Here is a 12,996-nt window from a genome sequence, read left to right on the forward strand (position 1 = left end):
TTAAACTACTTTGTTTTTTTTAGTAAATAAGGAAGAGGGTGCTCTCATGTACAGGAGAAACAAAGGAGAACTGCAGAAGTGATGTACAAAGCACAGGATCTTTACTGGAGTCAATAAAATGTTGTTGTCCAAATGGTGGTTCTCATAGGTGAGAAGAAAGGACCCGACATGGTCCATGTTTTGAAAAACACTCGTTCCTCGGGGATCTGGAATACTCAATGTCTCACTTATCAAGAACCATTCTATGTTGAACAGTTAACAAAGATTGAAAGAAACTGGTAACAAGACGCTCTTGTTCGGCAGCTAAACAGTTTTCAAAGTGATTGCGGACCATCAGAGTGGAATAAGCTGCCTGTGTACTTAAGGCATCTAACAAACTTGTACAAATTTAAGCGAATGTTAAAGAAACATCTTTTCTGTAATTTGAAATATGATGCTCAGTAATGTTGGGTTTTAACACGGCAGCAGATTCTGTTTTGTGAGTATGTCTGTTTGTATTATTATTGTTTTATTTTGTAGGTATTTTTTGTAACCCACCTTGGACAAAGGCGGACTAGAAATAAAAAATTGAAATTGAATTGAAATCTTGCTCAGACGTTTTATCAAGAACATTAATTCTAAACTTTGGTCTGGAAGCACCACACAGAGTAACGATTCTGATACCCATCTTAACCAGGCTAACAAATTCTTGGAAACCACACAAAGTCAAACTATCAACTTAGACTAGGCCTCCCCCTCATTCCAGAATTATTTGATCCCATCAGTTCATAAGGCCTAACTAGACCCAAATCATTTATCATTTTCTCCTAATACAGGACAGATTTTCCCTCATTATACTTACTTTGTCCTTCCTAAATAACATAAGAACATAAGAACATAAGCAGTGCCTCTGCCGGGTCAGACCACAGGTCCATCCTGCCCAGCAGTCCGCTCCCGCGGCGGCCCAAACAGGTCACGACCTGTCTGTATCACCAGAAGGGGCTCCCTTGCCACCTTGGTTTCTCATTTAAGTCCTGTCTTCCTATCGAAGTCCTAACCCTCCGGTCTTGCACATGCACGACCTGGTTTGGTTTCTATACTCATTACCTGATTAGCTTTCTATACTTGTGTTACATCCCAGCTCCTCCCTCAGTATCCCATGATCCCTTTATCCTTCAGGAATCCGTCCAATCCCTGTTTGAATCCCTGTACCGTACTCTGCTTGATCACTTCCTCTGGTAGCGCATTCCAAGTGTCCACGACCCTTTGGGTGAAAAAAAACTTCCTTGCGTTTGTTTTGAACCTATCTCCCTTCAGTTTCTCCGAATGCCCCCTCGTACTTGTTGTCCCCTTCAGTCTGAAGAATCTGTCCCTATCCACCCTCTCCATGCCCCTCATGATCTTGAAGGTCTCTATCATATCTCCCCTGAGCCTCCTCTTTTCCAGAGAGAAGAGCCCCAGCCTATCCAACCTTTCGGCATACGGGCAGTGTTCTAGCCCTTTTACCATTTTCGTTGCTCTCCTTTGGACTCTCTCAAGTACCGCCATGTCCTTCTTGAGGTGCGGCGACCAATACTGAACGCAGTATTCCAGATGTGGACGCACCATCGCTCGATACAATGACATGATGACTTCCCGTGTTCTGGTTGTTATGCCCTTCTTTATGATGCCAAGCATCCTGTTGGCTTTTTTCGAGGCTGCTGCGCACTGTGCAGATGGCTTCAGTGATGCATCCACCAGCACACCCAAGTCTCTCTCAAGTCTGCTGTCTCCCAACAGTACCCCCCCCAATTTGTAGTTGAACAACGGGTTCTTTTTCCCTATATGCATGACCTTGCATTTGTCCACGTTAAAGCGCATTTGCCATTTGTTTGCCCAGTCTTCTAGCTTGTCCAGGTCTCTTTGTAGGTCCTCACACTCCTCCCTGGTCCTAACTCTGCCGCACAGTTTGGTATCGTCTGCAAATTTTATAACCTCGCACTTTGCCTCCTTTTCCAGGTCATTGATAAATATGTTAAAGAGTAATGGCCCCAGCACCGACCCCTGTGGTACACCTCTCGTGACTCCCCGCCAGTCAGAATATTGACCCTTTACTCCGACCCTCTGCAGTCTGCCCGACAACCTTGATTTTATTATTCAAGTAAACCACAAAATCCTTGCAGGTATATTGTTCTATCAACTATTTGGGGGGACAGGGAACTATGCACAGAGAAACTCAAAACTTTTCAAGTAGAAAAGCTATGAAAGGAGCTTTCCCCGTATACAGTACATGCATGTGCTCTGTTGGATGATGTTGCCCATCTGCGAAGGCACTTTATTCTTCTCTATCAGAGAATACTTGTTTCCAATTCCTTCATTTCCAGACTTTCTACAGCTCAAGGAGGAGCGCACAAGCTGCTTTGTGTCATTGCACCTGAAGAATCACTAAGCCATCTTGAAGGGGAACATGTGCAAACACTGGGGCCATAGTATATAACAATGGACTTTTCAAAAGATGACTTCATTAGTGTCAATCCAGATAAATAATCAATTTCACACCACTTTAAATCTTATTGCTACATGCTCTGAGTAACTATCTTACCTTTGAAATTTGTCATAAAGTGCGCACAATACATCGTATTTCTTCTTCAGTCTTAAAACAGTATTATCAACTTTTGTGCTTATAGTGTCCATGTTGACATCTATCTCCTGTACCAACTGGAAGAATGTATTTACACTGAAAAAGTGAAAAAAAAATCAAAAGGACTATTAGTTGTCAACAATAGCAATCCCATTTATTAGTCAATGTTTTACCAAGCTAAAAAGAATACACACCCCTGTAGCTCAATGTGAAGATCTGCATCTCTCAGTGATCAGGCCTCATCTACAGAGATTGAACTAATCATCATCTAAAGCAGGGATCTCAAAGTCCCTCCTTGAGGGCCGCAATCCAGTCGGGTTTTCAGGATTTCCCCAATGAATATGCATTGAAAGCAGTGCATGCACATAGATCTCATGCATATTCATTGGGGAAATCGTGAAAACCCGACTGGATTGTGGCCCTCAAGGAGGGACTTTGAGACCCCTGATCTAAAGGGACATTCTGCAGGTTTCAGTTTATTTTTGATATATCACAACCCATATAAAATATAATTTTAAGCAGTTAACAAAACATTTAAAAGGGAAATAAAATATGAGGGTTGATTCATATGTCATGGAATTTTTTTTCTCTCTCGAAAATGTGCCAACACTGGAAATCTAATATATACATTTGAAAGTATGCACCACCACATAGATTCCTTGCAGAAAATTGCAATATACAAGACAGTATTGTACTGTATGAGAGATGAGTGCAGTAGTCTCTGGTAGGGGAGAAGCAAAAAGCATGATATTTGAAATCATCATTTTATTATGGCATACAGTGTACGACATAATGCCGGGTTCTATGTTAGGAGTCATTGCCCAGGAAAAGGACTGAGGATACATTGAAACCCTCAGCTTAATGTGTGGCAGCGGCAGCAGCAGCAGCTAAGAAAGCAAATAGAATGTTAGGAATTATTAGGAACGGAATGGAAAACAAAGATGAAAATGTTATAATGCCCTTGTATTGCTCTATGGTACGGCCGCAACTCAAATACTTTATGCAGTTCTGGTCACCGCATATCAAAAAAGATATAGTGGAATTAGAAAAGATAGAGAGAAGGGTGACAAAAATGATAAACGGTTTGGGACGACTTCCCTATGAGGAAAGGCTAAAGCAGTTAGGGCTCTTCAGCTTGAAGAAGAGACGGCTCAGGGGTGATATGATAGAGGTCTATAAAATACCGAGTGGAGAGGAAAGGGTAGATGTGAAATGCTTGTTCGCTCTTTCCAAAACAACTAGGAGGCATGTGATGAAGCTACTAAGTAGTAGATTTAAAACTAACCGGAGAAAATATTTCATCACACAATGTGTAATTAAACTCTGGAATTCGTTGCTGGAGAATGTGGAGGAATCTGTTAGCTTAGTGGGGTTTTAAAAAAGCTTGAATAATTTCCTAAAAGAGAAGTCCATAAGCCATTATTGAGATGGCTTGGGGAAATCCACTGCTTATTCCTAGGATAAGCAGCATAAAATCTATTTTGCTACTTAGGATCTAGCTAGGTGCTTGGGACCCGGATTGGCCACTGTTGGAAATAGGATACTGGGTTTGATGGACCTTCGGTCTGTCCCAGTATGGCAATTTTTATGTTCTTGTGTTGTGCCGTTGACACTTGCAGCGCTAAGGACTCTCTCCCCCTGTACTAACAGTCTACTCACCCGCTGCCCTGAATGAGAAGAGGATTCACCCCTGCCACAGCTAGTCAGGGGCTGCCAAGTGAGATCAATTAACAGCCCTCAGTTTTCAAGTTTTTTAAGGAGGGAGCCTTAAGGCAGAAATGGAAGGGGGAAGTATTGACCTGGCTCCCTCAAGTATATCCCATAGATGCTGAAAAAGCCTAATAACCACAGGCTACAACCAAAACAGAAAACTACAGTAGGAGCCAACTCATCTTAGCAAAATCTAGAAGTATGGGTCAAGCCATTCAAATGCCTTCTAGAGATAAGAGTATGCCATCCGAGATAACGGATCATAGCTTTCATGTCCTTTGTCTCTACCTGCGGGTGGGTGGACTTAACCCATGTGTCTGGATTTGTCTGCTGCTGCTGCTAACAGGGAACACAGTGGTTAGAGCTACAGCCTCAGCACCCTGAGGTCGTGAGTTCAAATCCCACGCTGCTCTTTCTGACCCTGGGCAAGTCACCTAATCCCTCATTATCCTGGGTACATTAGATAAGAGAGTGAGCCCACCAAAACAGATAGGGACAAATGCTTGAGTACCTGAATGTAAACCACTTAGGTTATAAGTGGTATATAAATACAGAAATAAATAAATATTTTTTATTAGTGCAAAAGCACACGTTTACAATAACAGCAGTTTAAACAATACTGTATCTGTTTAGATAAACAATCTCTCCCACCATAATCACCCTGTTCCCTACCCTAGCTCCCCAAGTATCCTGTAATAAATTCACCTATTTGTTTAATAAAAAAGGTATAATTTTTTTTTTCATTACTTAAAAAATCATAATAAGAAAAGAATTTCATGCTACTTTGATAGGGTAAAAAAATGGCTCTCTTTCAGGTTAACTGTTATTCAAAAAATAAAAATTATACTTGGGAGAATTATTTGGTCATGTCTCTTTATCGAAGAACCATAAGGTCATAAGTAAATGACAACATATTATAGTTGTCCAGAACAGTCTAGGGAATTTGAAGATTACCCATATAACAAAAACCTTATTTTTTTCACATTATAGAAAATATTCTGGAAGAAAATGGGTGAGAGGGAAAGTTCACCCAAAACTGGCGTTCTCTTAGTGTGGCTGGGGCTCCCCAAACCCCACCAGCCAAAAGACATCCTCCCTGTCAGAAAGCTTGCAACCTGGGCAATTGGTGACAGTATCCCCAAGTTACCACTGTCAGCCCCCATTCCCCCCTCCCAGCTCAGGTATGCTCAAGGCCTGCTGGTTCCCACCTTCTTTGAGAATCTCGGAGGGGGTGGGAACTGGCAGGCCTTGAGCATGTGCAGATGTTCAAGGCCCTGCATTGGATCAACAGTGGATCGACCACAGCGGCACCACCAACGGGTAAAAGCAATGCCATCAGGAGGGGGGGGGGGGTTGCATGGAGAATAGCAGCTCCATGGGAGGCATGCATAGAAGTCAGTGGATCTGGAGGGGGGTAGGGGGTAGGTATGCAAGGAGGTCAGTGTCTCCAGGGGAGCAAGTATTGTGGATAGCGGCTTTGGGGGATGTTGTATGCAGGAAAGTGTCACGGCCCAAAAATCTTGGTTTATATTGGAGTATATACAATATTACTCTATAGTAATCTCCATCTGCTCCTAAAAAGTTCCTATTCTTCTAAAACCTCCATATTCTGCTCAGGCTGTTCAGAAGCCACATTCTCTGGCTGCCTTCTTTCTCTCTCATAGCATCTTCCCAGGTAGCAGAGGGGCACCCCTTCCTACCCCAACCTCTTTAGTTCTAAAATGTATTGTTTTGTCAGCTGGGCCTCATCCAAACTTCACCCTCTGCCATAAGTCCTGTATGCTGCAGACTGCTCCCCTCCCAGGGCATGGGGAAATTTTCCACATTTCTCCAGGCTCTATGCTTACCCCGAGGAAAACTGAAGTATTCTTGGTTAAGAGAAGGCTTTGTCCCTTTGGAATGCCCCCTTTGGATATTATAATATAAGAAGAAATAAACATTATAGATATTCACATGTTTATCCCATGATTTGGTAGCCAAACAGATAAATCTTTTTGTTAGGGTGGAGAAGCACCACTGTTAGCCAAACACTACACACAGAACTAAACAAACAATCACATTACTGCGATACTGTTTTAGTAATGAGAACTGGATTATGTAACTGAACAAGTACTTCAATATACTGTCAACTTACCTAATATTGATATTTTTCTGCAGTTCAGTGAATGTGAAAGTCATCTCATCCAAATCTACTGCTGAAATGAAGACACAGATTCCTAGAAGTTCTTTTTTCTTTTTGATACAACCCTCCTACAGAAATGGTTAAAATAAAATAAATAACTAAATAGTTAAAAATTAAGTTCAGCAGGTGACTAGTATTTGTCAACTGACTTTAAAGAACAAATTAAAATACACTTCTCCCTCCGTATTCGCTGTGATAGGGGATTAACAGAACCGCAAATACAGAAAAACTGCGAATAACTTTTTCATGTTATTCGCTGTTTTCTATTAAAAACCATTGTGAATATGGTGAAACCATGAATAACATGATGGGAGACCTGGTCTGTTCCTGAAGGAGAGGAAAAACACGGTGAAGAAAGTGCTGGGAATCAGTGATTTTCTCTGTAAATGCAAGGAATCAGAGATTTCTCTATGCAAGCTGATGCAATTTGGGGGGAGAAGCCAGCAAGCTAAAAACCGTGAATAATCGAAACCGCGAATACTGAAACCGTGAATATGGAGGGAGAAATGTATATAAAGCTAATGAGTGGAATAAAGGTCAATAAAGAATTATTTCCACACATTAGCATGCCAACACCTTATCCTTAGTTATTACAGCAGCAAGCTGAGAACCAGATAAGCCAGAATTCAAATCCTGCTTCTTCCACCAACATTACTTGTGACCTTGGACAAATCACTTAACCCTCCTCAGATACAAAATTTAGACTTTAAGCCTTCTTAAGCAAGGACATAGTTGCTACACCTCTAAGCAACTCTCCTTGAGCTTGAATTTGGAAGGCTAGGGGGGGAAATTCACCCACCCACCCATATAACCCAATCTGAACTATTAAAACCAAAGTGGAATAGTATTCCCAAATAACAGAAATGTATGTTCAAAAACAGTAAAATGGAATCAGATTTTTTAAATTTCACATGCACTTTAGAAGATCATCACCTCAGCATCTCATGGACCAACTGTAGGATGTGGACAGAACAGGTGGTCTCATGAAGCCTAGTAAGAGCAACTATCATATTTTTCGGTCTATAAGACGCACCCCCTTGTAGAGGAGGAAAAACAAAGGAAAAAAAAATTCCTCTTCTACAGGGGGGTGCTTCTAGTGGTCTGGTGCTAAGCAGCCCACCTGCAGCCCAGAGCCTGAAGCTGTCCACAGATGAAGAAGCCAGCCCATAGTCCAAAGCCACCCGCAGCCAAAGAAGCCCCTCACAGCCCGAAGCTGCCCTGATACCTTTTTAAAGTTGCGGTGGGCCAGTGCGCTCTCCTGCTGGATGGCCGTCTTTGGTAGCAGAGCGGCACGACACAGGAGCGCAACCTTTGCGCTTCCTGCCTTGTCCTGCGCTGCTCAGAGAACTGACATCAGCCAATCACTGAGCAGCGCAGGACCAGGCAGGAAGCGTACAGGTTGCGCTCCTGCGTCGCGCTGCTCTGCTACCAAAGACAGCCGTCCAGCAGGAGAGCGCGCTGGCCCACCGCAACTTTAAAAAGGTACCGGGGTGGGGGGGAAGGTGTATTTGCTCCATAAGAAGCACCTACTTTTCCACCCCCTTTTTGGGGGTGTAAAAAGTGCGTCTTGTGGTCCAAAAAATACGGTATGTGTTAATGTAGCTTTTGGCAGTTAACTGGAAATTCAGTACTAGCAACTGGCTCACCAGTATAAGTGTATGCATAAGATGAGACAGCACAGTGAAAGTATATAAAAAGCAGTACCTACTCCCCTGACATTGGTTGAGGGAACACTAATCAATAAACCACAGGTGAAGAGGGGGGGGAGAGGCTAGTTTGTACCGCTGGTGAGGTCTTGCAATGAGAAAGGAGCACCTAAAAGTGATATCTGCGCTAAGTCCTGCAGAGTTATCATCATAGCCTGCATGGTCCACAAAGCCATCTATCTTGTATTGTATTCTCTTCTTTACAGAGAGCCAATGTAAATCTTTCAGGAGTGGGGAGACACTTTTGAATTTTCTCCATCGGAAAATTAATGTGGCAGCTGTGTTTTGAAGTAGCTGTAGTCTTTTGCTATCTTTTTCTGCAATACCACTGTATAAGGAGTTGCAGTAATCTAGTTAGGGAAGGAGGGCCACTTGTGCGATTGTTCTGAAGTTTGGTTGGCTCAGCACAGATCTGATCATTCTTAATTGCCTAAGTCTGAAGAAGAATTTTGTGATTAGTGTGTTTAATTTGGTCTGTATAGATGAGATCTGAATTTAGGATTACCCCCTGTACCTTTGAAGTCCGCTCTAGTTTGAGCATTTCTCTGGTTGTCAGTACCAAGTCTGAACAAGTCTTCTTGACTGAACATTAATTATACCTTCTTTTTTTTTTCAAATTTAATAAGACTATCAGTGGCGTACCTATATTCAGTGGTGAATGAAGGATGTTATACCCGGGGGAGGGAGGGGAGAGGTGAGGTAGCTCAGGACTGTGTCTATTTAAGCCATGTTTCTGTGAAGTAGAGACCTACATCTCTAGATGAGATCAGTTCATTTATCAGTAATAGCTTGTTGGCTATGGATCTGGCATTGATGCAGATGCAAGGGAATTGGGGTGTGTATTTTTCTTGTGTGTACTGGTTTGAGGTTGGAATTGGCTCTAGATTACAGTATATTGTAGTGTGCGAGATTTTGGTATTCTTTTTGAAGGGGTAGTGGCTACCATACATTATGGGTATTAGTTATTATATAGCAGAGATTATCAGTGTGGTGATGTCTTGATTAGAGTAAATTTCTCTGCTTTGGGCTTTCTGTGCATAGACCAGTGAACTGGGATTCTTACAGGTTTGGAGGGAGGGGAGGGATTTCACTAGACTACCAGGGCAATGTGTTTACTAGGGGCCCACCGGAAAGCAGGCAGGGGAAGCCCCAAACAGTTTAGTGGCAGGGAAGCCCCAAAACCAGCAGCTTCAGGGATTCCCCTGCTGTGATCAGCTCAGCCGATTGGGGATTCCACTGTTGTGATCAGCTTAGCCGGCAAGGAGAGCAACAGCGGCAGCCAGAAGAAAACTTTTAAAATTTTGACAGAAGGGAAGGGGGGATTGAGGAGCTGTGCCTAGCGACTGCTCTTCTGAGCAGGCTTCAGGCACAGTTCCTCCACCTTGTACTGAGGCTGCTCCGCACAGAGAGCATGCATATAATTTGCATGCTATTCATGCAGAGCATCACTCGGGAAATAAAAATCACTCCCGCCACAGTATTTTTTTTACAGTGGCGTCAGAGCGTTGTGCATCAGGGCCTCAGTCTGGATAAGCCATTTGGCCTGAATTTGCTGTCAATACTACTTAAAAATCTGAGTACTTACAAGTATTCCATCCATGGACGAGACTTTTTCCCAGGTTTTCCATGCACATTCTCTTACATTATTTGATGCTCTTAGTTTCTCACACAATGAAATAAACTCGGCATCTTCAAACTCAAGCCTTAAGGAAGGTGAGAAAAGAAAAATGCGATTAAAAAATGCTCTCACCAACTTAATGCATCAGTCTTTACAATAAATTATACCATATACCAACACTTGAAAATAATAGGATTTAATCACTCCTATCTTATCCAAGTTTATTGTAAATTTGATCGAACGCTTATCAAAATACTAAGGGCCTGTTTTACAAAACTACGCTAGCGGCTGCTGCACGGTAATGGCCCCGAAGCCCATAGAGATTTAAAGGGCTTTGGGGCTGTTGCCACGCGGCTTTGTAAAACAAGTTGTAAGCGGTTTTACACCAATAAAATAGGGGTACAAACAGAATTAAAAACAGCAATATTAAGCAGACGAAATATACTCAGACAAATAAAACACAAAGTAAATGTAATAGAACAAGAAGGATAGGGGGGAAGAACTACAATAAATACAGGAAAGAGAACGTATATGGGAAAAAACAAAAGGACTAAGGGGTTCAATAAGAAAAGAATAGAAGCATAGTTAGCCGAAGGCTGCAAAATAATGTAATTTCTGAAGAGACAGATAGGATAAGGATCAATGTTTAATATTCCACTGCATATAAATAAACTTTTTCAGTCATAAATAATAAAAGATCCAAGATTCCAACAGCATTTTCTGATCATTTGGGTATGACAATTTGTGCACATATTGCCAATTAGAGGACGAGTCTCAAGATACCTTACATATTCAACATCTAAAAATTAGAGTAAATGCAGGCTGATAGCATTGGCTCCTCAATGCATGACTCTCGGAAACTGGAATCCAAGATACTGCATTACGATGGTTTACCTTGTTCCTGAATAATAGATCCCAAAGCAAACTGCTCAATAATGCACTATCAAAACTAAAACCAATCAAATACAGCATTACACTGGTGGCTCTAGACATAGCCCACAAATACAGATTCACTCCTTCACAGATGACATCCAATTTGAAGCGTTATGCTCAAGCTTTAGCTCATTCCCCTGACGAAGCGTGTTATAGCGAAACAGGGGCCTTGTCGGGAAATTATTTAAATATTGGAAGGGGTCCATTGGATTAACATCATTGAAGATGGAATAAATTCCAGACCTTCCATTACCTTTAGCTTCTGCCTACCTACTATACTAAGAAGATTTTTTCAGCAGATAAGTCTTTCAATTTATTTCTTGTTTTGAGTTTTGTATGCTCCTGCTAATCAGCTAATTTGAAAAACAGTTGATTAATGTAATATTTTTACTCAAACTTTGAATGAATTAATGTGGAGTATTTTAGACCAAGGATGTGTTCACACCTTCAGATTATTATTTGAAGATGTTACGTCTGGAGGATTTTGAATTTTGATCTAACGTGACACTGAGGTCTTTTCTCCACTGGTTATTGAGAACTGCAATTTATTCCTTCAAGTATTAGTGTGTTCCTGAATACATTGTTGTTTAATCCAACTATATCTACCACTAGGAAAAACCCATGACTCCCAGATCATGAAACTTCTAAACTGCCTCTCAGAAATCAAAAACTGGATGCCTGTCAGTTGTTATCCAGGGACAGCAGGCAGATATTCTCAGACATGGGTGACGTCACCAACGAAGCCCCGCAGTGGACAGCCTCAAAAGCAAACTTGCTTGAAGATCTCGATCTTTCGAGTGCTGAAGCGCGCATGTGCGTGTGCCTTCCCACCCAACTAGGGGGCGCATCTCCTGTGAGGATCCTCAGTTCAGATACCTAGCCAAGAAGCCAACCAGGGGAGGTGGGTGGGTTGTGAGAATATCTGCCTGCTGTCCCTGGATAACAACTGTTACGGTAAGTAACTGTGCTTTATCCCAGGACAAGCAGGCAGCATAGTCTCACACATGGGTGACCTCCAAGCTAAGCAAAAAGGGATGGAGGGAGAGTTGGCAATTTAAGAAAAAAGATTTTGCAAAACAGATTGGCCAAAATGGCCATCCCTCCTGGATAAAGTATCCAGACAGTAATGAGAGGTGAAAGTATGAACCGAGGACCAAGTGGCAGCCTTGCAGATTTCCTCAAGAGGAGTTGATCTGAGGAAAGCAACGGATGCCGCCATAGCTTGAACTTTATGGCCCATCACTCGACTGTGAAGAGGAAGACCAGACCAGCCTGAGCATAGCAGAAAGAGATACAAGCAGCCAACCAATTGGAGATGGTACGCTTCGAGATAGGGCGTCCAAACCTATTCGGATCAAAAGAGATGAAAAGTTGAGGAGACATTCGGTGAGGTTGAGTGCGTTGGAGATAGAAAGCCAATGCACACTTGCAGTCCAAAGTATGAAGAGCCGCTTCTCCAGGATGAGAATGAGGCTTTGGAAAAAATACTGGCAGAACAATGGATTGGTTGATATGAAAGTCAGAAACAACCTGAGGCAAAAACTTGGGATGAGTACGGAGGACCACCTTGTCATGGTGAAAAACCGTGAAAGGTGGGTCTGCCACCAAAGCTTGCAACTCACTGACTTGTTGAGTGGAGGTGAGGGCAATCAAGAACACAGCTTTCCAAGTGAGATATTTGAGATGAGCCGTGTCAATGGGTTCAAAGGGGGGTTTCATCAGTTGAGCCAAAACAACATTAAGATCCCAAACCACCGGAGGTGGCTTAAGAGGAGGATGAAGATTAAAAAGTCCTTTCATAAATCGGGAAACCATAGGATGTGCTGAGAGATGTTTCCCATCGAGAGGTTGATGAAACGCAGCAATAGCACTGAGATGGACTCGAATAGATGTAGATTGAAGTCCAGATTGAGACAAGTGAAGCAAATAGTCCAGAACAGATGCCAAGGAGGAAGATATTGGCTGTAGCTGACGCGTGGAACACCAAGAAGAAAATCTAGTCCACTTCTGGCCATAACATTGATGAGTGGACGGCTTTCTGGAATCAAGTAAAATATGACGAAAAGACTGAGAAAACTGAGAAGAGTCTGTCATGTAGAAAGGAACCAAGTTGTCAAGTGTAGAGACTGTAGATTGGGATGAAGCAAAGACCCTTGACTCTGAGTGAGCAGAGAAGGAAAAACCGGCAGAAGTAGAGGCTCCCTGGTGCTGAGTTGAAGTAGAAGGGAGTACCACGGTTGTCTGGGCC

At 42.4% G+C, this 12,996-nt stretch overlaps 1 protein-coding gene across 2 annotated transcripts in view; it reads right to left on the reverse strand.

Moving 5' to 3' along the window:
• The window catches only part of RB1 (RB transcriptional corepressor 1), a 382,409-nt gene that overhangs the window by 356,675 nt on the left and 12,738 nt on the right, over nt 1-12,996 (reverse strand). For both annotated transcript variants that reach the window (XM_033948118.1, XM_033948117.1), the window contains exons 2-4: nt 9,783-9,900; nt 6,444-6,559; nt 2,561-2,695 (exon numbers count right to left, since the gene is read on the reverse strand). In XM_033948118.1, the coding sequence (XP_033804009.1) occupies nt 2,561-2,695; nt 6,444-6,559; nt 9,783-9,900 (369 nt within the window). The remainder of the gene's footprint in view (nt 1-2,560; nt 2,696-6,443; nt 6,560-9,782; nt 9,901-12,996) is intronic.

Source organism: Geotrypetes seraphini, chromosome 6 (assembly GCF_902459505.1).
Source record: "Geotrypetes seraphini chromosome 6, aGeoSer1.1, whole genome shotgun sequence".
In the NCBI taxonomy this organism is placed as follows: Eukaryota; Metazoa; Chordata; class Amphibia; order Gymnophiona; family Dermophiidae; genus Geotrypetes; species Geotrypetes seraphini.